Source organism: Oncorhynchus nerka, linkage group LG2 (genome assembly GCF_034236695.1).
Source record: "Oncorhynchus nerka isolate Pitt River linkage group LG2, Oner_Uvic_2.0, whole genome shotgun sequence".
Lineage (NCBI taxonomy): Eukaryota > Metazoa > Chordata > Actinopteri > Salmoniformes > Salmonidae > Oncorhynchus > Oncorhynchus nerka.
In genome coordinates, this window is record NC_088397.1 from 74,019,588 (window position 1) to 74,045,599 (window position 26,012).

At 43.0% G+C, this 26,012-nt stretch overlaps 1 protein-coding gene across 4 annotated transcripts; it reads right to left on the reverse strand.

The window, feature by feature from the left end:
* Window positions 1-380: 380 nt before the first annotated feature.
* On the reverse strand, window positions 381-25,167 carry LOC115142382 (somatomedin-B and thrombospondin type-1 domain-containing protein-like). Of its 4 annotated transcripts, none has more exons than XM_065002540.1 (7): window positions 24,570-25,167; window positions 24,065-24,215; window positions 6,706-6,859; window positions 6,161-6,337; window positions 5,813-5,897; window positions 5,277-5,450; window positions 381-5,048 (listed from the first exon to the last, which is right to left on the reverse strand). In XM_065002540.1, exons 2-7 carry the CDS (start codon window positions 24,176-24,178, stop codon window positions 4,967-4,969), a joined length of 786 nt encoding a protein of 261 aa, XP_064858612.1. In that variant the 5' UTR covers window positions 24,179-24,215; window positions 24,570-25,167; the 3' UTR covers window positions 381-4,966. The 4 variants fall into 4 exon arrangements, with proteins under 4 accessions (XP_064858612.1, XP_029537644.2, XP_064858609.1 ...); XM_029681784.2 differs by having other exon boundaries at window positions 24,333-25,167; XM_065002537.1 differs by having other exon boundaries at window positions 381-5,015; window positions 24,065-25,167.
* Window positions 25,168-26,012: the final 845 nt, after the last annotated feature.

A 26,012-nucleotide genomic window follows, 5' to 3' on the forward strand; every position in this document is an offset into this window, starting at 1 on the left:
GTCAGACAGTTATTGGAGATACAATCCAGACTTATTTTAGGGGAAACCAGTCTGTGAGTCTTGTTCTTCTTGGTACAGTTTGTTTATCTCGTGGTGAGAGTAGAGTACCACATCTGATCTTCCATTTCTGTCTGTGAATATGTCTTGATTGTCTGTTGTTTTGTGTTACACTGAGTTTGAGTCAGAGGGGAATGGTTGAAAAAATCTGTACATTTTGGTATGAAAGTGAGGAATCATAATCATCCCTGAAGATTTGTGCACCAAGCACACATTTAGGAGAGCTCTGCTCCAAGGCATTCATGTACCGAACAGCCTGTCCCTTCCTCCTAGTCATACCACCAAGACACAAGGGTTCAAAATAATCGCTTCAGATGAAATGCTGAGATGTGCAAAAGAAAAATAACCTGTTTATTTTTGTGGTATTTTATAAAGAATGTGGTGAATGGATTTATATTTCCAAATCCAAGCAAACATTTAGGATATATGCTCATATTAAAACAGTGAAACATTGATACACAGCTGCCCCAACATGCATCATCATCATTTTCCTTTGAACAACATAAAGAGACTGAGTGTTGAGAGAGAGGGTGGAGGGGACTGAGTGTTGAGAGAGAGGGTGGAGGGGACTGAGTGTTGAGAGAGAGGGTGGAGGGGACTGAGTGTTGAGAGAGAGGGTGGAGGGGACTGAGTGTTGAGAGAGAGGGTGGAGGGGACTTAGTGTTGAGAGAGAGGGTGGAGGGGACTGAGTGTTGAGAGAGAGGGTGGAGGGGACTGAGTGTTGAGAGAGAGGGTGGAGGGGACTGAGTGTTGAGAGAGGGTGGAGGGGACTGAGTGTTGAGAGAGAGGGTGGAGGGGACTGAGTGTTGAGAGAGAGGGTGGAGGGGACTGAGTGTTGAGAGAGAGGGTGGGGGGACTGAGTGTTGAGAGAGATGGTGGAGGGGACTGAGTGTTGAGAGAGAGGGTGGAGGGGACTGAGTGTTGAAAGAAAGGGTGGAGGGGACTGAGTGTTGAGAGAGAGGGTGGAGGGGACTGAGTGTTGAGAGGGTGGAGGGGACTGAGTGTTGAGAGAGAGGGTGGGGGGGACTGAGTGTTGAGAGAGAGGGTGGGAGGACTGAGTGTTGAGAGGGGGGAGACTGAGAGCGAGATCCTTGTCCTTGGGTACAAGCCATAAATTCATCCAGAATGCTATCTGAACAGCATATTAATTCATAAAGGGAAGAGCTTACGTAACCAAACCTGGTTATAGGTTTGGATTGAATAGCAAGTCTAGAGTTATTTGAGTGCGTCTGCATTCATTCACACAGACATTCATACATTGAAGGCCAGCTGATACACAGGTCTTATATGGCAGACATCTTCACGATAGCTCCAGCCCAGTTTCCATAGTAACAGGCTCTCTCCTGGCAAGGCTGATACCAGGGCTGCGTAGCTCTGCTAATTTGGGTGGGTAGTCTGACTGTATCAAAATGCATGCATTCTCATCCGTTTATACAGTTTGAAAACTCTCAAACATACTGTAGTTAGTACACAGGTATGTACATAGATAAATATCCCTCATGAACCCACAGCTCCCCTGCATTGTTCTGTAATTCAGATACAGGCATAATGCAATCCTAGTTTTGAATATATCCATGATAATCCTATCTGAATAATAGACATCACAGTGCATACTGTAGATATCGTATAAAATCATAGACAGATCCACAACACTGTCCACTTGCACGTCCATGTGTTTGTCCTTTGCTCTCTATATCTCTCTGAGAAAAGGCGAGAATTCTGCATCCCCAGAGTCACATGTATCACTCCTGTCCCTGTCTGAGCTGGATCCGAGCGAGTGGAGCTGAGGTGTGAAAGGAATAGCAATGACTGCGGAAGGGGCAGAACCTCTGAAAAAGTGTGTGTGTTGATCATTTCTAAAGGGACTGCTGCTCAGCCAAGCAGAGAGCTAGTGATTAGAGCTGTGGTTACTGCTTAGTGGAGGAAGTGGAGCTGCTTCCAGTGTGTGTGTGTGCATATGTTCATATTGGACGAGATAGTTATGATCTAGAGGGTGTATGTTGTTTTCAGCCCTACAGACTGCACCTGTTATCATCAACAGTGATTAGTGTTACAGTAATATCTGGGGAAGACCATTTGCCTATATACTGAGCACTGCTTTTTCACTGGCTACAGTTTTTCTCTCTGCTCTTCAAGGCAATCTCTACCTTCACATAACACTCTAGTTCATAGTCTATTTAATGACAGTAGTTCACAGCCTATTTAATGTTTAGGCCTGAACAGTCACAGTGGTGTGCATGCATGTGTATGTATATGTTAGTGTGAGAGAGAGAGAGAGAGAGAGAGAGAGAGAGAGAGAACGAGGAGATATACAACTAGACTTCTACTTTGTTTGACAATGTTAACATGAATGACTTTAGCTGTAGGGTGAACATACAGTACAATGTCACAAAGTGTATTGTCATTGTGTTCACAATGCATTTCAAATCCTCCTTCAAATCCTTCCTTTGACTGCCCCGGTGGTCGAATTAGCTGTCATCTGTAGAGCGCTGGCTTCTCGTGCTCGGTTCTGGTTTTGAGCATTGAGATATGTGTTCCTGTCCCCTATGTTTTACATTACCATACATCAATTCATGCTTTCACTGTAAGAATATATTGTGAGGGTCAGGGACCACTTTTTCATGGAAACTCTCTCTTTAAAGAATGATGACAATCAAATCCTCATGAATAGACATGAAATAAATTGTAGCATTGTGAAGAGAAGATCCAAAGGAGAGTCATAGGATGGACAGAATGACTAGATCCTGTCATGGACAGACATTCAGACACATACAGGTCAAGCATCTACTTATAGCCTTTATATATTTCTGTTTTGGTAGGAGGGATGACTCTGGAAAATATTCTGACAAGGTCAAATTTCTTTACTAGTATACTGTGACCGCTGACTGGTATGTTTAAAAAAACTATTTTCTACATCAGTCCTCTCCTCCATCTCCAAGTCACCCAACATCCAAATGTCCTGTAGTACAGTGTTTCCCAACCCTGGCACTCCTTTAGCTTCTACTGTGTTCCTGTACAAGAGGATTTCTGGTGTCAACGGATTTGTAAAATGAGAAAGCATCAAGTGGCTTCTTTTATTTTAATTTTTTAATTTTTTAGAAGCTATGAAAAATGTACAATTAGGAATTAGCCAAATGCAATTGAAATGTGTTAGATTTCAGGGTTGGGGTCCATTTGAAATGCTTTGGTAAATTAGAATTCAATTAAATAATTTAATTTGAAATTTGAAGAGAATATGATGGAATAAGATGGAATTGATTCCAACCTTGCCGAATCCACCAGTCATTGTAACATACAAAATTCCAGGGAAATTGTGTATGTTAAACCTCTTCTTCTACTGTTTGTAGGTCTCTAGGTTACTGTTTGTAGGTCTCTAGGCTACTGTTTGTAGGTCTCTAGGCTACTGTTTGTAGGTCTCTAGGCTACTGTTTGTAGGTCTCTAGGCTACTGTTTGTAGGTCTCTAGGCTACTGTTTGTAGGTCTCTAGGCTACTGTTTGTAAGTCTCTAGGCTACTGTTAGTTTTGTAATGTTTCTACCTGTTGTCTTTCCTATGCTGTAAGTTGTTTCTGTATAAATGTTCTGTTGTTCTATCAATGCATGTTGTAACTTTGGAGCCATGACTGGCTGTGAAACACACACACAACTCCGGTTTACCTGTCCTGTAAAAAGTGTCTCAATGTCCCAAGATCTTTCTTTACATTCCGCTTAGATGACTGACAGTTAAATAAAATCAAATTCATTAATGGTTTTGTACTCCAGACATGTATTCCAGGCATTATTGAAGGCTTTCAGTGATACAAAGACAAATTTAACTGACAGTTACATACTCTTAGGAAAGAAGCAGATCTACAATAGCATGTTTCAGAAGGAAGATTCTGTCCAACCAGAGAACAAAATTACCCAAAACACCCATATAAACAAGACTTATATGTTGGCAGAGGTTTCATACCAATTTTTATGGGAGATACTGGTACAGTCTGGTCCATATGCATGTACACACTGTCTGAGCGGCATTCTGATTATGCCTGATCCCTGTGCTGTCCTGTGTCTGTATGTCCATGAAGAGGAGGTAGACAGTAACCCAGGGTTATATAAAGAGGAAGCTGTCCAGGGCTAAATAAATAGGAAGCTGTCCAGGATTATCTGAAGAGGAGGTTGTCCAGGATTCTATGAAGAGGAAGATGTCCAGGATTATCTGAAGAGGGAGCTGTCCACGTTTATCTGAAGAGGAAGCTGTCCAGGATTATATGAAGAGGAAGCTGTCCAGGATAGTATGAAGAGGAAGCTGTCCAGGGTTAAATAAATAGGAAGCTGTCCAGGGTTATATGAAGAGGAGGTTGTCCAGGGTTATATGAAGAGGAGGTTCAGGATTATCTGAAGAGGAAGGTGTCCAGGATTATCTGAAGAGGAAGCTGTCCAGGATTATCTGAAGAGGAAGCTGTCCAGGATTATCTGAAGAGGAAGCTGTCCAGGATTATATGAAGGGGAGGTTGTCCAGGGTTATATGAAGAGGAAGCTGTCCAGGGTTATATGAAGAGGAAGCTGTCCAGGGTTATATGAAGAGGAAGCTGTCCAGGGTTATATAAAGAGGAAGCTGTCCAGGGTTATATGAAGATGAAGCTGTCCAGGGTTATATGAAGAGGAAGCTGTCCAGGGTTATATGAAGAGGAAGCTGTCCAGGGTTATATGAAGAGGAAGCTGTCCAGGGTTATATGAAGAGGAAGCTGTCCAGGGTTATATGAAGAGGAAGCTGTCCAGGGTTATATGAAGAGGAAGCTGTCCAGGGTTATATGAAGAGGAAACTGTCCAGGGTTATATGAAGAGGAAACTGTCCAGGGTTATATGAAGAGGAAGCTGTCCAGGGTTATATGAAGAGGAAGCTGTGAACGGTGGGACAGGAGCAGGAGTCTACTCCCCTCCACACAACACGACACCTGGGGTTCCCCACTGCCTGCCACTGAGAGAGGGGGGAGGGAGAGAGAGATCAAATCTGAGACAGAGAAGGGGGGAGGGGGTGGGAGTTGGAGAGAGAGAGAAACAACTGCTGTTTACTAGACAGTTTTTATCAGGCACTCGTCTAGACTAAGCCTGCCACCTTGTGGCTGAAATCTAACTCTCCAAACAAGAAACACAATATTGGGTTAGCATGTAAACATTACTTAAATATTTACTACATATCTATAGACTCTCCTCTCCTTGTGTGCCCAGCCTGTCTTACCTCTCCTCCTCACAGTCTCCAGTGCAGTGTCTCTGCCCGGCAGCGAGGGCAGGAGGCTGGCACTCCACACACACCTGGTGGCCCTCCTTCAGGTACTGCATCCAGCGGGTGTGTGGCCCCACACTACGCTGGCACCAATGGGTCAGGGAGGTCAGCTGGAACTGCACACAGTGCCTGGATATGCATACACACACACAAACACACAGACATGCACGCACACATAAACAAAAGCATATATAGATGTCACATTCACATTTTTTATTTAACCTTTATTTAACTAGGCAAGTCAGTTAAGAACACATTCTTATTTACAATGACAACCTCGGAACAGTGGGTTAACTGCCTTGTTCAGGGGCAGAACGACAGGTTTTTAACTTGTCAGTTCAAGGATTTGATCTGGCAACCTTTCGGTTACTGGCCCAACGCTCTAACCACTAGGCTACCTGCCGCACATAAACACGGGTTAGATATCATATTTCTCTGAAGATAACAGGAATACCATGGAAGAACACAAACACATAAACCGGGCCTCTCACCCTGTGACATCATCATCATTGTTGACAGGAATGTCTCTCTTCTTCCTGGCGTTGCCATAGCCACCGGTAGTGATGAGAGCCGGTACTGCAAAGACAACAACATCCATAATAACAACTTCAGATTTAGTTCCCCCCCACACACAATATGTTTTTTTATTTAGACTATATTTAACCAGGTAGTATCATAGAGGTCAGAAGACTTCTTTCCCAAGGGAGACCTGGGAAGGTAACCTTATTTGAAGACAGAGGAATATTTGACATAGACAATATGCCATTAACGGCATATGGGTAAGGTCCTAACCAAAGCTAGATGCAACCTAATGCTATATGTTTGGCTGTGGTACTTACCCAGTGATTTACTGCACTGCCGGCGGTCCCAGTACTCTGCACAGCCGGCATGCTCCTCTACGTGCGGACAGGGTTCCCCCTCCTGCAGGACTTGCCTGCTCCTCATCCGAAGTGTGGCCCTGCAGGGCTCAGCACAGCCAGACCATGCACTCCACTCACTCACCACACAGGACACCGCTAGGAAGGAGGACAGAACTGGATGAGGACATATCAGGGAGGAAATGAAAGCAAATACAAGCATGACTCTATGGTTGTGTCCTCTACCATGTTTGCTACTGAAAAAGCATGTTGTCAAAGTGAGACAGATTAAGTATATTGGTATACAGTACATCTATAAGCAATACATATAAGAATTACAAACAAATCATATGTCTGACACAGAAATGAATAAACCCACCTCCAGGACAAACTCAATTACCTTTGGCCCAAACTGGGTTTTACAATCCCTGTATGTATCCAGTGATGTTAAAAACAGATAACAGGCTAGTGTTGTGTTGTTGAAATTGACACAATTTGGGCAACATATAATTTGTCAAACTTCTTACCTGGGCAGGCTAGTTCATAATCATGACAGCAGTCCAGGGTAGAGGTACAAGCCTGGTCGCAATAGCAGGTGCCATACGAACGGTCAGCTCTCCATCCCTTACTGATGCACAACGGGGTCACAGCCGGTGCAGCAGAAACCAGCCTCCTCACACCCTGCATCCAAAAAACGACCAAGACAACCATCAGCCCGACACAATAATAGATCCGGTAACAGTATACCTGAACGGGGGCATGGCTATGGCACAGAGGAGTAGCCTAGCTTCTGTGCCACTTGGCACCGAAGCCAACACCTGTAAAATCTCCGAGAGCTGTTCGTTCACACGCTCAAATTGAGAGTTTCTGATGTAATTTATCTCTGTAATTCGATTTTAGAAAATGTGTTTGTTCAGCCAAATATCCCCATGAATCTCAAATGTCAAATTGGTATTCTTGCTCAGACAAACCACCCTGGCAGGCTGTTGCTGTACCCTCTACTTCTGTGCGCTGGGTCGAAGTGTCATCGGGCAATCATGCTTCAATCTCTGGCCTCTTCAATGGCCTATGTCAACCCCATGTCTCTCTCACTCTCTCTCTTAAAGGGACATAGTTTCTCTAACCACAGCGCTCCCTACAAGGAAGCTCATTACCCACCTGCACAGACCTCAATTCAACGTCTATTCCATGTTGGTTCAGCATAATTTCATTGAAATTAAGTGGAAATAACATGGATTCAAACAGTGTGTGTCCAGTAGGTAGTCTATTAAATAAAAGAAAACAGTACAGCTATGAATCACAGGCTTCTTATTCATATTTGTCCTTATTTCCATAAGATCCTGCAGGGTCCTAGTTACAAATAACATGGCAATTAAGCAGACTACTCTGTACTATATTGTAATAATTGCATGGTATGTGGGTGTGCATTTAAAATAGCATATGATCATGGTACATGTCTAAGAGCAGCTTTACTTAGGTCTACTGTATATATCCATGAGGTTTATGTTATGCTCAGTAGCCTAAAGTGACAGTATGTGTAGCAGGGGCCACACTTCCATGGTTAAATAAATGGGAGGCCTGAATAGCTTGTTTGCTTTGCACAGCCCATCCTTTCTACCCATTGGCTTAAGCTGTCAGTTTTCCTGGCTGTTTGTTCCTCAACGTGTGAAAGGAGTGGATTAATCAAATTCCTATGGCCAGGGACATTCATGCAGAAAAAAATATACTGTGAACAATGCGACAGCACAGGGCTTCCACTCGGATACACATTTCCCAGCTACTGACTGACTGACTGAGTGTGTATGTGTGTGGGGGGGGCATATTCCCAAGCATTGACCTGACTGCAGTACCTCTCTCTCCACACACATACCTACAGTGTGAGGGGCCCTGTCCTGGTGTACACTGGGAGTTCTGAAGAACCTATTCATTTACCACTCTAATAAACCCCTAGTCAGCTCCAACTGTCGCAGACAGTCCAAAAACACAGACCATATTCACAGTGCAATCAAATGTTACTTTTGTAGTTTCCCCAGGTCATCAGATAAGCGTCACATATAGTAAACTCATTCAATGATTCAGAATGATCAGTTCATAATTGTAGTCTATCTGTTGAAAGATTTGTGTTATATATTAACTTCTCTCTGAGTGGCATATTATACATAGCAGCAATAACTCTGCCTCGTTCTCTCTCAAACTCCTTCTGTTCCTCTCTTTTTGTCTCTGTATCAAGCAGGGCGAGGACAAACTCAATACACTTTAAAATGACTAAAACCAGATCGAAACTGTGTAGGAATGTTAATGGACCTTCTTCATTCATACATGTGTCCCGCTTGCTAATAAAAAATAGAAGCTAGACAGTCAGGGAGCACAACAAATTACAGAAACGATGGATAGGGGATCATTTATTGCAAATTTTGACAGCGAAGAAATATTTCCAAAAATTGGTGCTGCCCTCCGTATCTCGTTGAAGACCAAATGCGACTCTAGGGGTAAAATGAGTTTGACACCCCTGGTCTACATCATAAATAAAACAATACATCACACAAGACATTCTGCACTTTACAAATGGCTACTGCTTCACTATTACAAATTGTAAATATAAAATGTACAAAATGTCAACAATACGATATTACAATGTGTGGGTGTGTGTAGAGTTTGTATGCTAGAGTGTGTGTGTCTCTCTTCACAGTCCACGTTGTGCTGTGAGGTGTAATTTCCATGTCATTTTAACCTGATTTTACAGCTAGCTTGAGTTACCTCATGTGGAAGAGAGTTTTATGTAGTCATGGCTCCATGTAGTACTGTACATTTCCCAGAGTCTGTTCTGAACATAGGGACTGTGAAGAGACCCCTGGTGGTATGTGTTTTGGGGTATGTATGGGTGACTGGGCTGTGTGTTAGCTGAACAGACAGTTTGGTGCTTTGAACACATCAATACTTCTCACAAATACAAGTAGTGATGCAGTCAAGCTCTCCTCTACATTGAGCCAGGAGAGATTGATGTGTACATTTAAGGGCCAGCCATGCTGCTCTATTCTGGGCCAAGAGTAATTTGCCTATGTCGTTCTTTGCAGAGCTTGAGCATATAACTGGGCAGTAGTCCAGGTGTGATAAAACTAAGGCATGTAGGACATGTTTGGGTGATCGTGATGTCAAGAAAGCAGAGCATTTCCCCATTTTAGCAACCATTGCATCAATACATTTTGACCATGTCAGTTTACAATCTAGGTTTAGACCAAGCAATTTAGTCTCCTCAACTTGTCAAAAGTTTAATTGACAATGGTGCTGGCTCCACCAAGTCTTCATGCATTGGGCAACTGAGAAATATTGTTATGCTTTTATTGTTGATCTCTGGTAATGTGCAACCAAACACTGGGCCGGTAGATACCATGCAATCTCTACCGACTCCCTATGATTTTAAAAACAGAGCAGGCTTGCTAGCTAATTTGTCCTATTTAGCTAGCTTGCTGTTGCTAGCTAATTTGTCCTGGGATATAAACATTGCGTTGTTATTTTACCTGAAATGCACAAGGTCCTCTACTCCGACAATTAATCCACACATAAAACGGCCAACCGAATCGTTTCGAGTCATCTCTCCTCCTTCCAGGCTTTTTCATCTTTGAACTTATATGGTGATTGTCATCTACACTTTCATAGTATTACCACGACAACCGGCAAAACATTTCGTCTTTCAATCACCCACGTGGGTATAACCAATGAGGAGATGGCACATGGGTACCTGCTTCTATAAACCAATGAGGAGATGGGAGAGGCAGGACTTGCAGCGCGATCTGCGTCAGAAATAGAAAGGAGTTCTATTTTAGCCCTTGGCAACGCAGATGCTCTTTGGCGCGCACGAGCAGTGTGTGTGCAATAATTGAATAACATGGATTTGTAAAATGTATTTTGCGACGCTCGCGCAAGCGACGTGTCCAGTCTGGTCAACATGTAAGAAACAAATGTACAGGATTGAGCAGGAAGTCCAAATCAGATTACTATTTAAATGCAGTCACAGAGAACCTAAACAACCCTACCAAGTTCTGGAAGCTAATCAAATCAGTTTCAGGTTCTAATGTGTCCTCTGACCTTCCTGACCATTTAATGATGGATTCTAATGAAGTGAAGGATAAAGCCAATATTGTAGAGGTTTTTAACAAGCACTTCATATCTGCTGGTTCAGTTTTGTTAATGGTGGGGCCCAGGCTTCTAATGTAAACTCTGTTACAGATAACTATGACACAGGCCCTTGTTAACCATTTTAACATTAAGCCCGTTTCTTATACTGAGGTCTATACTGTAGCCAACGTCGTCTATACTGTAGCCAACGTGAGCAAAACATTTAAACGTGTTAACCCCCGCAAGGCTGCAGGCCCAGACGGCATCCCCAGCCGCATAATCAGAGCATGCGCAGCCCAGCTGGCTGGTGTGTTTACAGACATATTCAATCAATCCTTATCCCAGTCTGCTGGTCCCACATTCTTCAAGAGGGCCACCATTGTTCCTGTTCCCAAGAAAGCTAAGGTATCTGAGCTAAATGACTGCCGCCCTGTAGCACTCACTTCCGTCATCATGAAGTGCTTTGAGAGACTAGTCAAGGACCATATCACCTCCACCCTACCTGACACCCTAGACCCACTCCAATTTGCTTACTGCCCCAATAGGTCCACAGACGACGCAATTGCCATCACACTGCACCCTGCCCTAACCCATCTGGACAAGAGGAATACCTATGTAAGAATGCTGCTCATCGATTACAGCTCAGCATTTAACACCATAGTACCCTCCAAACTCGTCATCAAGCTCGAGACCCTGGGTCTCGACCCTGCCCTGTGCAACTGGGTCCTGGACTTCCTGACCCAGTTGGTGGTGAGGGTAGGTAACAACATCTCCATCCCGCTGATCCTCAACACTGGGTCCCCAAAAGGGTGCGTTCTCAGCCCTCTCCTGTACTCCCTGTTCACCCACGACTGCGTGGCCATGCACGCCTCCAACTCAATCATCAAGTTTGCAGATGACACCACAGTGGTAGGCTTGATTACCAACAACGACGAGACGGACTACAAGGAGGAGGTGAGGGCCCTCGGAGTGTGGTGTCAGGAAAATAACCTCACACTCAACGTCAACAAAACTAAGGAGATGATTGTGGACTTCAGGAAACAGCAGAGGGAACACCCCCCTATCCTAGCAAGTTTTAAGTTCCTCGGCATACACATCACAGACAAACTGAATTGGTCCACTCACACAGACAGCATCGTGAAGAAGGCGCAGCAGCGCCTCTTCAACCTCAGGAGGCTGAAGAAATTCGGCTTGTCACCAAAAGCACTCACAAACTTCTACAGATGCACAATCGAGAGCATCCTGGCGGGCTGTATCACCGCCTGGTACGGCAACTGCTCCGCCCTCAACCGTAAGGCTCTCCAGAGGGTAGTGAGGTCTGCACAACGCATCACCGGGGGCAAACTACCTGCCCTCCAGGACACCTACACCACCCAATGTTACAGGAAGGCCATAAAGATCATCAAGGACATCAACCACCCGAGCCACTGCCTGTTCACCCCGCTATCATCCAGAAGGCGAGGTCAGTACAGGTGCATCAAAGCTGGGACAGAGAGACTGAAAAACAGCTTCTATCTCAAGGCCATCAGACTGTTAAACAGCCACCACTAACATTGAGTGGCTGCTGCCAACACACTGACATTGACACTGACTCAACTCCAGCCACTTTAATAATGGGAATTGATGGGAAATTATGTAAATATATCACTAGCCACTTTAACCAATGCTACCTTATATAATGTTACTTACCCTACATTATTCATCTCATATGCATACGTATATACTGTACTCTATATCATCAACTGCATCCTTATGTAATACATGTATCACTAGCCACTTTAACTATGCCACTTTGTTTACATACTCATCTCATATGTATATACTGTACTCGATACCATCTACTGTATCTTGCCTATGCTGCTCTGTACCATCACTCATTCATATATCCTTATGTACATATTCTTTATCCCCTTACACTGTGTATAAGACAGTAGTTTTGGAATTGTTAGTTAGATTACTTGTTGGTTATTACTGCATTGTCGGAACTAGAAGCACAAGCATTTCGCTACACTCGCATTAACATCTGCTAACCATGTGTATGTGACAAATACAATTAGATTTGATTAGATTTTTTATTTGATTTGATTTGATTTGGTTTATCATGCATCCTTCCGCTTCATTACAAATGCCAAGTCACTCACCCACCATTGCACATTGTACCAAATGGACCTCACTTTATATGCGCAGAAAGATACATTTGTATGCGTTCATCTACAAAGCCATTTTGGGTAAACTCCCTCTTTACCTCTGTAGTCTGGTCTCCTTCACCACCAGCAGTTACCATACCTGGTCTGCTAGGTGGTTTCTACTTAAAGTCCCCAAGACATTCACAGTATTAGGCAAGGCTGCCTTCTCTTCTTGTGCACCAGACGCATTGAATAATCTACAATCCATGCTTTACTAGATATGTTAGTGCCACTGAACTAATTTCAAATATTGATGTTAGACTCTGTTACAGAGGAGTGTAAATGCTTTTTCTAGGCTGGATCACGTTGTTGTATGTTTTAATTATGTAATGTATTTATTGTTGCTGCCTTCTTTACCAGGTCTCCCTTGGAAAATTTACTTTGGGTCTCAGTGGGCTTTTCCTGGTTAAATAAAGGTTAAATAAATACAATTTGTTACAATATTTAAATGAGTTTAAGGGTTTAGAGAGTGATTTGTACCAAATTCAAAGCTTTTAGTATTTATATATTTAGGACTATCATATTGCTAGACACCCATTCTGAAACTGACTGCAGCTCTTTGTTAAGGGTTGCAGTGATTTCACTTGCTGTGGTAGATGATGTGTATAATGTTGAGTCATCAGCATACATAGGCACACAGGCTTTACTCAAAGCTAATGGTAGGTCATCAGTAAAAATAGGAAACAGTAAAGGACCAAGACAGCTACCTTGAGTTATACCACACTCAACCTGAGAGACTTCCATTAAAACCAGTTATGCATTAGGGGGAGCTATTAACATCTTTGGATGAAAAACGTTCCCGTTTTAACTTCTTGGATATAGGGGGCGCTCTTTTAATTTTTGGATTAAAAAAACGTTCCCGTTTTAAACAAGATATTTTGTCACGAAAAGATGCTCGACTATGCATAAAATTGACATCTTTGGAAAGAAAACACTCTGACGTTTCCAAAACTGCAAAGATATTGTCTGTGAGTGCCACAGAACTGATGCTACAGGCGAAACCAAGAGGAAATTTCAAACAGGAAGTGCCCCAGAATTTGAAGGCGCTGTGTTCCAATGTCTCCTTATATGACTGTGAATGGGCCAGGAATGAGCTTACACTTTCTGTCGTTTCCCCAAGGTGTCTGCAGCATTGTGATGTATTTGTAGGCATATCATTGGAAGATTGACCATTTTAAACTACATCTACCAGGTGCTCGCTTGGTGTCCGTCGCAATTATTGCGTAATCTCCAGCTGCGTGTATTTTTCCATTTGCTTCCGAGGAGAAACCCAACTGCCACGAATGATTTATCATCGAATAGATATGTGAAAAACACCTTGAGGATTGATTCTAAACAACGTTTGCCATGTTTCTGTCGATATTATGGAGTTAATTTGGAAAAAAGTTTGGCGTTGTACTGACTGAATTTTCGGGGGGTTTTCTTAGCCAAACGTGATGAACAAAACGGAGCGATTTCTCCTACACAAATAATATTTTTGGGAAAAATGAACATTTGCTATCTAACTGAGAGTCTCCTCATTGAAAACATCCGAAGTTCTTCAAAGGTAAATTATATTATTTATATGCTTTTCTTGTTTTTGTGAAAATGTTGCCTGCTGAATGCTAGGCTTAATGCTATGCTAGCTATCAATACTCTTACACAAATGCTTGTGTAGCTATGGTGGAAAAGCATATTTTGAAAATCTGAGATGACAGTGTTGTTAACAAAAGGCTAAGCTTGTGAGTGAATATATTTCTTTCATTTCATTTGCGATTTTCATGAATAGTTAACGTTGCGTTTTGGTAATGAGCTTGAGGCTATGATTACGCTCCCGGATACGGGATTGCTCGACGCAAGAAGTTAAACAAGATATTTTGTCACGAAAAGATGCTTGACAATGCATATAATTGACAGCTTTGGAAAGAAAACACTCTGACGTTTCCAAAACTGCAAAGATATTGTCTGTGAGTGCCACAGAACTGATGTTACAGGCGAAACCCAGATAAAAATCCAACCAGGAAGTGCTGCATTTTTTGAAACCGCCTCATGTCAATGACTCCTTATATGGCTGTGAATGAGCTACGAATGAGCTTACGTTTTCCACGTATTCCCCAAGGTGTCTACAGCATTGTGACGTCTTTTTACGCATTTCCATTGAAGAATAGCCGTAATGGACCATATATAGCAAGTTGTCACATGGTGTCTCCCACAGAACATCTTGCGTAAAATACTGAGGTAGCCATTTTTCCCAATCGCTTCTTATGAGAAACCAATTGCCTCGACGGATATATTATCAAATATATATGTTAACACCTTGAGGATGGATCCTAAACAACATATTATTTTGGGAAAAAAGGAACATTTGCTATCTAACTGGGAGTCTCCTGAGTGAAAGCATCTGAAGTTCTTCAAAGGTAAATTATTTAATTTGGTTGCTTTTCTTATTTTCGTGAAAATGTTGCCAGCTGCCAGCAGAGCCTAGCATAGCATCATGCCATGATAAACTTACAGAAATGCTTGTCTAGTGTTGGCTGTAACGCATATTTTGAAAATCTGAGATGACAGTGTTGTTAACAAAAGGCTAAGCTTGTGTTTGAATATATTTACTTCATTTCATTTGCGATTTTCATGAATAGGAAAAGTTTCTAGGGGTATTTATGTCCGCTGCGTTATGCTAATTCGTTTGAGGCTATGATTACGATCCCGGATCCGGGATTGCTCGTCGCAAGAGGTTTTAACGAGGTTAATGTTCTGTTGGAGAGGTAGCTCTCAATCCGCGATATGCCAGAGGATGTAAAGCCATGACACATATGTTTTTTCAAAAGCAGACTACTGAAGCACTAAAGTCTAACAAAACAGCTCCCACAATCTTATCAATTTCTTTCAGCCAATCATCAATCATGTGTGTGTCAGTGCCGTACATGTTGGGTGCCCTTCGTTATAAGCATGCTGAAAGTCTGTTGTTAATCTGTTTACTGTGAAATAGCATTGTATCTGTTCAAAAAATGTTTTACCTAACTTTTACTAATGGTCAGTAGTAACCAGATTGGCTGGCTGTTTGAACCAGAAAATAGTGCTTTGCTATTCTTGGTTAATGGAATGACTTGTGCTTCCCTCCAGGCCTGAGAGCACACACTTTCATGTAGGCTTAGATTAAAGAGATGGCAATATAGTCCGCTACCATCCTCAGTCATTTTCTATCCAAGTTGTCAGTATCAGGTGGTTTGTCATTATTGATAGACAGCAATAATCAGAGTAGGACTTCTGATCCAGCATTGCCTTTTACCTCATAATGAATATGGGCCGGATGTATACTGTAAATTTGTCAGCAGTCCTTTAAGGGCACATCTCACCTCATTTAAAGACGGACAAGTACATGTATATTGACTAGCCTTTTTGGTAATATACTAAACACACACTCTCATATTTACATTTTGCGTTATACAGTATGATCATAGTTCTTATCCTGACTCACAACATTAAAACCTATCAACATCAAACCAAAATCAAGATAACTGTTATAAGGGAAACATAGGACTGCTAGCTAATGGTGTGATTATCCCCACAGGCAGCAATACTGTAATGATCAAACGCTAACTCAGGCTTTAGGGCCTATCCTGCTATGTGGGCAGGTGGGCAGGACTTGGCTGGCTGGCACACCATCAGGCAGCACTATGTGCCAACAAGGCAGCCTGAGCCTTAGATCCAAAGTATTACTGGACGTAGGGCAATTGGAAGCTTTGATAAGATATTTGCACAGTTTCCAAGTCTCAACAGATGTCAGGCCATGCCAGCCACGCTGTAGTAGTAATATAAAGTTGACCTGGTTCCAGGCCTGTAAGCAACGGTTTGTCTGTTAATTATGATTTCTCTGACTGGTCAGCCAGGTGTTGTTCAATGTGTTTAATTCAGACATGATCCTTCACTTTTATCCAACCACACCCCGATGAAGGCTCTTTAGCAGAAACATTGGTGAAATAAATAAACACCAAGTAGAAATGAGTGTCACCTTTTTCGTTTCTAACCACCAAAGAAGCAACCACACCCAAATTATAGAACATTGTGCTGTTCCCATAGAAATAGAATTAGTAATTGTAGTTATTTTATCTCTATGGCTGCTCCCCTCCCATAACACTGCAAAGGAATGACCTTAAATAGCCTTTAGTCTTTACATTGATTGCATAACCCTGATTCACATGCATGTGTGTGTGTCTTGTATTTCCCTTTGTTCGGTAAGTTTGATGAATTCAATGTCACAGGCACGCATGTTAGATAATTAGGAGTTCAAATAAAATTATATTTAAATAAAATGGTCTTGTACACATTTTAGCAGGTGTTATCAGGGCTGTAGTGCAGCCGGAGCACGGGGCTGGTAAAACTACTTCTGGAATATATATTCTGATAAATTCTAAATGAATTCAATTTAAATCACCACAGAAATTCCATGAAAACCTATAGAATGACAAACCAAATACATATGTAGAGCAGCCTAGAAGTAGGTAAATGGTGATATATTCCCAGTCTTCTCTGGAGATGAAGAACTGTAGGCTATAGCGGAGGCCACGGTGGGTAGCGAGCTCTTTCCACACAGTGTGTGGTATTGTCTTTAAAGCGCTCTGCGCTCACAGTGAGTGGGCCAAATCGGACATACATGTAAAAAAGAACAGCCACAGACAGAAACCTCAAGGTGCTGCTTAAACGTCTGTCTTGTGCCAACTTGGGGCTCATGTACGAAGCACTTATTAATACATTTGACCTACTGTACGAGTGCTTACAGAAAAGTAACACTTCTATTGCATATGCATAGACTGTATGTAGTGCGCGGAAGCGTCTAGTGGTGGCTGTTTAACAGTCTGATGGCCTAAGGATAGAAGCTGTTCATCAGTCTCTCAGTCCCAGCTTTGGTGCACCTTTGGTGAACAGGCTGTGACTCGGGTGGCTGATGTCCTTGGTGATCTTCTTGGCCTTCCCGGAAGGGCATAGGCCCTCTCACTGGGAAGCCAGCACCAGTCAATAAGAAATAGTTTTCCCCCACAAAACAACTTTATTACAGACATAAATACTCCTCAGTTTTATCAGCTGTCCGGGTGGCTAGTCTCAGACGGTCCTGCAGGTGAAGAAGCCTGATGTGGAGGTTGTGGGCTGGCGTAGTTACACATGGTCTGCGATTGTGAGGCCGGTTGGACGTACTGCCAAATTCTCTAAAACGATATTGGAAGCGGCTTATGGTAGAGAAACGAACATTCAATCCTCTGGTGGGCATACCTGCAGTCAGCATGCCAATTTCATGCTCCCTCAAAACTTGAGACATCTGTGGCATTGTGTTGTGTGACAAAACAGCACATTTTATTGTCCCCAGCACAAGATGCACCTGTGTAATGACCATGCTGTTTAATCAGCTTCTTGATATGCCACATCTGTCAGGTGGATGGATTATTTTGGCAAATGAGAAATGCTCACTAGCAGGGATGTAAACAAGTTTGTGCACAAAATTGGAGCGAAATAAGCTTTTGTGCGTATATATCATTTCTGGAATATTTTCTTCCAGCTCATGAAACATTGGACCAACACTTCACATGTTGTGTTTATATTTTTGTTCAGTATAGTTCAGTTACCTTCACTTTCTTGGGTCCAGGAACGATTTTATACCTTATCTTGAAGCCAGTTGGGCCAACAGACTTGGAATGGGTAGTGAGAGGTTGAATATGTCCGTAAACACTCCTCCTGCTGGTCTGCGCATCCTTATCTCACCAACAGAGATTTTTTATGTAAAATAAAACAATATTTTAAACAAATGTTATTTTGTCAAGTTCCTCCAACCTCATTTGACAATAAGTTTTGTGATATCATTTTTAAAAAACTATCCTCGACACAAAAAAAAATATTGTGAAGGCCTAATTACATGACAAACTATGGTTGGGGAAAACCCCTGGAAACCCCTGGTCTCAATGAAATTCCAAGAGATACAGTGCATTCGGAATGTATTCAGACCCGTTGACTTTTTCCACATTCTGTTATGCTACAGCCTTATTCTAAAATGGATAGAAAAGTTCATGAATCATGAATCTACACACAATACCCTATAATGACAAAGCTAAATTTGGCAAATTTATCAAAATAAATTCAAACACAAATATTACATTTACATAAGTATTCAAACCCTTTAATCAGTACTTTGTTGAAACACCTTTGGCAGCGATTACAGCCTCGAGTCTTCTTGGGTATGACGCTAAAAGCTCGACACACCTGCATTTGGGGAGTTTCTCCCATTCTTCTCCACAGATCCTCTCAAGCTTTGTCAGATTGGATGGGGAGCGTCGTTGCACAGCTATTTTCAGGTCTCTCCAGAGATGTTCAGAGACTTGTCCAGAAGCCACTCCTGTGTTGTCTTGGCTGCGTCCTTAGGGTCGTTTTCCTGTTGGAACCTTCGCCCCAGTATGAGGTCCTGAGCGCTCTGGAGCAGGTTTTCATCAAGGATCTCTCTGTACTTTGCTCCTTTCATCTTTCCCTCGTTACTGACTAGTCTCCCAGTTCCTGGCACTGACAAACATCACCACAGCATGATGCTGCCACCACCACGCTTCACCGAAGGGATGGTGCCAGGTTCACTCCAGACGTAACACTTGGAATTCAGGTCAAATAATTACATTTTGTTTTCATCAGACCAGAGAATCTTGTTGCTCCTGGTCAGAGTCCCTAGGTGTCTTTTGGCAAACTCCAAGCAGGCTGCCATGTGACTTTTACTGAGGAGCACCTTCCGTCTGGCCACTACCATAAAGGCCTGATTGGTGGAGTGGTGCAGAGATGGTTGTCTTTCTAGAAGGTTCTCCCATTTCCACAGAGGAACTCTGGAGCTCTGTCAGAGTGACCATCGGGTTCTTGGTCGCCTCCCTGACCAACGCCCTTCTCCCCAGATTCCTCAGTTTGGCCGGGCTATAAAGAGTCTTGGTGGTGCCAAACTTCTTCCATTTAAGACTGATGGAAGGTGTATCATCGGAAGCAGTGTATACTCTGCGCATCAATGTTTTTCTTGCTGAGACGGCCACAGTGCTTGCGGAAGTGTCCGAAGGGCAAGAGAAGTTCATCTCAACTACCGTATTGCACAACTGCAAGGAGGAGGGAAGTTGCTCATTCACAGAGACAGCTGGCTCGAAATCATAACAAGAATGGTCAATCAGATTGGCTGATGGAATGTGTCGAGATATCGTAACATCTCCTTGGTTCGGATTCTGCCCCAAGAGGTTTCTAAACGTCTTTTTCCCAAGGGGTGATTTTTACAGATACCCCTCGTGAATGACTGCGTTGCAGCTAGCATTAGGGGACGGCAGTGTGGTCGGTGGAGAAGGCACTGTAGCCTGTGACCATACCTGGTTGGTTTTCCAATCCATCAATGGGAGTAACCGATCCATCAAATCTGCTCCAAGTAGCAGGGGTACAGTTTCGAGGCTGGTAACATACACAGAGTGGACGAGCGATACGTCCTTGAAGTGTAGTTTCAGCATGACTCTCAATGTGGGAGGCGAGGTAGTCTGAGTGACCCCTCGAAGTGTAGTGTTGCATCGTTCCACTTTTAACCAACGTTTAGTTTAGTTGGCTTGAAAGCCCTTTTTAGATCATCAAACAATGTTTGAGATATGAGTGATATTGTCGCACCAGAATCAATAGTCGCATGACAAGTTAAGTCAAGGACTGTTTCTAGGTATGGTCGTTTTGATTCATGTTTAGAGGACATATTCCCCACAAAGTGGAGTGGTCGTTCGCAACAACGTGAGGTGTCAATTCTGTTCAAGGTGGAAGCATATCGACTTTTCCGATTTTGAGTGGGCTTGGCTTTAATGAAGCCTTTGACCTTTTTATTCGCAACCTTTGTATCAGAGTCTATAGGCAAAGCCCGTGGGCTTGTTTCTTGACCAAGTGGGCCCTGGATAGGGTCTCGAGTGAGAGCGGGAGAGATTTGAATTTTAACGTCCTTGTTATGGGTGTTAATTCCTGCGGACCTGGTGTCCGTAATTCCCTGTCTAGTCCTTGTGACTTTGTGTGGGTTGGGTGCAGGAACGTAGTGAACAGGTCGATTGTAGCGGTAGTCGTTTTGATGGCGACGTACTTTACAGTTATTTAGACAGCGGAGGTTATTGGAATCATGGTTTCGTGGTAGAAACTGTTGCTGTGCGTCATGTCTTAACGCTCCAATACCTGATAATGCACCCTCTAACTGGAGTGAGTGCTCCTGGTCAAACTTCAAAACCGAGTGGTCAGGGCTCTTAGCGTTGCGAGCTTTTGATGCCTCAAAAGCTGTGCTTGCATGCTCTCTGAGTTGTAAGATAGGCAAGCCAAGGTGGGCGACAGGGCCCAAGTAGGTAATGAAGGTAGGATACATGTTCGACAGGAACATTTGTTTAAATGGTAACAGGTCTTCCATGGCTGTTTCAGTGAGTAGGCCAAAGTAAGCTGAAGGAAGCCTATGATAGTAAGCTTGTGGGTGTTCGTTCCGAGCTTGTTTGACCGTGTTAGCCAGTGAGCTATCGTGTTTGCAAGTCGCAGAACCACTGATTTCTAATTTCAAAGCTGTGGCAAGTTTAGCGTAGTCATTTAGCACGTGTTGCTGTTGTAGACGAATGAACCTTGTCACGTGTCTGTTCGACATTCGCTTCAACAGGTAAACCCTGTCAGAACCCGTAGCGTTCGGGTAGCCATCCAACGCGTCCTCTATGTCAGCTAGGAACGTCTCAGTATCATTTGGCTAACCTGCAACAGGGTCAAAGGTGGCGAAATTCTTGACGAGTTTGTCAAGGTATTCCGCGTCAAGCGGGCGTAGAGGGTTGGCTTCATCCTGTGGGGAAAATGGGGCCGAAAGGCCAAGAGGAGAAGCCAAGCTTTGGCTATGTTGGCCAAGAGGCGCCATATTACTCAGTGCCAAATGGCCAAGAGGAGAAGACTGAGGGACACTTAATGGAGGCAATGTCTGAAACCTATCATCTTCACTCCTTTGAGTGCAGGGCTCTGGTTGCTTGGATAGGTAGTCACGCTGTGGAGCGTGACCATTCTGGATTTCCTCCAGATGGTACCTAAGGGTGGTATTCTGCTGCATTGCAAAGTCCACTTGAGCGCTTAGAGTACTGATTTTGGACACGTGAGTGTCGCTCTTGCTCTTTTCGGTCTCAAACTTATCTGTCATGGTGTGCAGATAGAGGTCTTGAGTACGGAGGGAGTGAATCAGTGATCAAGATTTCCATCTTCATCACCCGAGTTCTCTCATCATTCATTTGGTCAGCGACTTCAATGAGTTCTGCTGATTTGTCATCCAACTTTGTCATTGTGTTCACTAATTGATTTTCTTTGGTCTGCAGAATTTTGAGTAGAACCGTGTTACTCTGAGTAACGTTCAACAAAACTGCCTGCATGTTATCAAATTGCGCGCTCCTGTTTGTAGATATCTCAACATATTTATCTAGTTTGGAGTGGACTACCTCATATTTAGTTTTGGCTAAATCGAGTTGTTCCTGGAGACAACGATTTTGTTGGAGAGTTTGTGCTCGTTCATCGTCATAAGTATTTGCAATTATTTTAATTGTTCAGATTTCAAACGCAGTTCCTTGACTAGCAGAATGTTTTCATTTCCTGCTTTTGTCAATAGTTGCTCAGTTCTCTCCACCTGTCCCCTCATGTTAGCCATGTCTGGCACGTGCTTCAGCTGTGCACTGTGGTATTGGACTGATGCCACATTTTTATGGCGATACATATGTGCAAAAGTGGGGAGAACCGTCACAAAGCCTGTGATTGATGGTTGATTTTGGAGAGCGTTCGCAATTTCGGCTGTTTTTTCGCTAATGGCATAATTAGGGTTGATATCGCTGCTGAGGTCAGATCAATTATTTTATGGGTGGAGGTTCACTAATTAGCGGAGGAGTGGTGACTACCTCCTTTGATAGCTTGCACATTAGAAAAATTTAGGGGAAAAATGTTCCTATTTTTTTTTCAAAGTTTGGGTTTGGAATTCATTGGAAGCTTCATGAACCCTGGCTAACAAGTTGAATCAGCAATACAAAATTGGGTTTAATTATTTATTTACTAAATACCAAACTAATCACACAGAATTACACATACACATAATTAATCATAACTTGATTTCAAATTACGTCATAAAGGAAAACGTCCATAGCGAGCGGAACAGATATGACAGCTGGTTACACAAAAGAAAAGGGGCTGGGTTTGAATGAAAGAGCGGGAAGACTGAGTAACAAAGGAAGAAGCTGTGCTATCGTAAATACAGTATCTTATGCATTCTAAATGACCTCCCATTTGGAAAAGGAAAATGCAATAAATATTTACTCTGAGCTGCGCATCAGTAGATTGGTGGTAGATGGAAGGCCGTGTTGCCAAACCGAGTCCTTTGGAGAATGTCTCTGGTGGTCAATTGAATACGTTGTAGTAACGTCGTTGTGTGATAGACGGGATACTCTGTCTGTTCCTTCCTAACCCTCGTTTGCAGCTGTTGTTGTTGACTCAACGACTAGGAGGTATCACTTCTGTAATGAATAAGAGTTCAAAGTTCATACAATTCGCAACCAAAGCTCACGCTGATGTTGGCTTCGTTCTGTAGTTATTATCGGAACCATTCTGACATCGGACCGTCGTCCTCACATCCTCGGAACAGGAGGTTATATTGTCGTCAAGGCTTTATATAGGAAGGGAAAGGAGGGCGTGTTTGAAAAGTTTAATAACCCATATCCCTTCACAGGGGCGGGCCACTGATTGAGCAGAGCCCTAACCTTATGAAAACCCAATTCTCACATTTTAGAAGCTAAAATCACATTTCATCCCATCACGAATAATTTCATATTCAAACATTTAAATTGAACAACAATTCCATGTGAATCCGATAACTCTGATGTGTAGACTTTCCACTGTAGAGTTTATGTCATCTTATCATTGATGAGAATGTCTCAGATGACAACCAAACTGACATCATATTCATTAAGTACCACCGCATATGTTCAATTGGTCGGATTACCAGAATATAGTTCATTTCCCCCCACCTTCTGATGTTGCCAGAATCTCTATGTTAACCAAGGGGTTTGCAAATGTAACATCAGTAGGGTAGAGAGAGGAAAAAGGGGGGGGGGGGTATTTATGACTGTCATAAACCTACCCCCAGGCCAACGTCATGACACATGTTCGACAGGTGCAAGATCAGATGAGAGACTACAGCTGCGGAATGGGGACACTAAAGAGGGACTAAGGGAAACTTTGTTGTAGGTCAATCACAGACTGATATTGCAGCTGTAAGCCTACTTCAAACAATCATACACTGTGGTTTATAATATGGCAGAACATAGGCTTACTACAGTATGTATCAGAATGTCCCTTGTAGTTGTGCAGTTAAAAACAGTGGAATGTTGTGAAACTTTTCAATCTGCTGCCCCCCTCAGGAATGAGGTAGAACTGTCCCTTGCATCACTGGAGCTTGAGTACAGTTTGGAGAAGGCCATGAACACCATCCCAATAAGACCAGCACCGGTCTGCATTCCACGCCTCACCTACGTGCCCGTCATCTCTTGAGCACACATTGATTGAAAAAAAATTGTAATGATCACCCACTCACTCGCCTTCGCCTTTCATTGGAAAGGTGCGGAGCACCTCGACATCGGTCTCTCCATGCCGTCCTGTTCTCCCAGGCTGATGTAGTGTTGAGACCCAGGTTATGTAGGTAGTCCATCAGTTGGTCGGACCATTTGTCAACTGCCGCATATGACCTATACAGAGGCAATACAGACACAGGCATTCATCAGAACACATAGGCCTGAAGCATGATGGCTGGTGAAACCTCAGAACTAGAATAAATGTATACAGTGCCTTGCAAAAGTACTCACCACAACCTGTCATTTAAATGGATCTTTATTTGGATTTTATGTAGTGGACATACACAAAAAAGTCAAAATTGGTGAAGGGAAACTAAAAAAAAAACAGAAAAGTGGTGTGTGCACCTTTGCTGTAAAGCCCCTAAATAAGATCTGGTGCAACCAATTAGCTTCAGAAGTCACATAATTAGTTAAATAAAGTCCACCTGTGTGCAATCTAAGTGTCACATGATCTCTGTATAAACACACCTGTTCTAAAAGGCCCCAGAGTCTGCAACACCACCAAGCAAGCTGCCGCTCCTGTTTGGAGGAGATCGCCAAACAGGTCAGGGACAAAGTTATGGAGAAGTACAGATTAGGGTTGGGTTATATAATTTGGGCGGCAGGGTAGCCTAGTGGTTAGAGCGCTGGACTAGTAACCAGAAGGTTGCAAGTTCAAACCCTCGACCTGACAAGGTACAAATCTGTCATTCTGCCCCTGAACGGGCAGTTAACCTAGGCCATAATTAAAAGTAAGAATTTGTTCTTAACTGACTTGCCTAGTTAAAGGTAAAAAAAAAAATCTGAAACTTTGGAGCACCATTAAAACCGTGAATAGTTATGCACGCTCATGTTAGATTATTTTGTATGTTTCACAATAGAAAATATTTTGCATCTGCAAAGTGGTAGGCATGTTTTGTAAATCAAATGATACAAACCCCCCCAAACCACAGCCCTTTGGGGTGAATACTTTCGCAAGCCACTGTGTGTGTGTGTATATATATATGGGTGAAACAAGAGTGTGTTTGTACGATACAGCCAGGTTTAACCTGTGTAACTGCACCCTTCTTCCTCTTCCTGCAGGCTGTTGCCGTGGGAGTCCTCCGTGGTAACACATCAGTTCATGGGGTCAGACAAGTGCACATAGCCTTTCATTGAGAGCAAGTGGAGCTGACCAATGGAGAACCTACCCTGGTCGCAGCTAACTAACTCTCCCTGTAGACTTAGTCTCTACAGATAAACTCTATGGGTGGATTTTCCAGACACATAAACCTAGTCTTGGACTATAATGATACGTTGACCATGTTTTTTTTTATTCCAGTAGGTTTAATCTGTCAGGGAAACCAGGTCTGAATGGATTAAAAAAACTATATGGGGAAATAAAATGACCAATGACTAATCCCAACTGTACTACTCTTACGGCTTAATGTTTTCCAGTCTAAGGTCAGCCTGCCTTTGTTACACTTATTACCAAGCTGATTTGAGAAGGCCATGGCCAACCAACCATGCCCATCGACTGGTTTAAAGGCAGGCTGGCACCCTAGGTCCTGTTCAGCTCGCTTTAAGAAACCCAAGTTGTGCTGGAACTACGATGGAGAGGACAATGTAAAACAAAAAACCTGAGCACAGTAAGGTTTAGTTTGGCAAGATAGTGTGAAATGGTTGTGTGTGACAGCACCAGAAGTGGTCCTGATTGCATGTGATGGAATGCCAGTAATAGTCATTGGCCAGAAATTAAGTCTTGCAGGACAGGGTGGTCATACCATGTGTTTCTGACAGGTCAATAATGTGTCAGCCATTTGTTTGACTTATTATACTAAACTGTGTTGATATGTGGTAAAAACATCCACGGTTGTGAAAGTAAAGCCACTGTGTAACTGGTTGGTTGTTCACTCATTGATATCACATCTGTGTAGGGCTAGACTCGCTTTG

What these genes read in the sequence shown, in the direction of transcription:
- LOC115142382 (XM_065002535.1), bottom strand. Translation starts at nt 24,244, where the DNA reads ATGCCTGTGTCTGTATTGCCTCTGTATAGGTCATATGCGGCAGTTGAC. An exon ending in GCAGTGCAGTAAATCACTGG is followed by an intron (nt 5,898 to 6,160) that starts GTAAGTACCACA and finishes TTGTCTTTGCAG; the next exon opens with TACCGGCTCTCATCACTACC. An exon ending in GGAGACTGTGAGGAGGAGAG is followed by an intron (nt 5,049 to 5,276) that starts GTAAGACAGGCT and finishes TCTCTGTCTCAG; the next exon opens with ATTTGATCTCTCTCTCCCTC.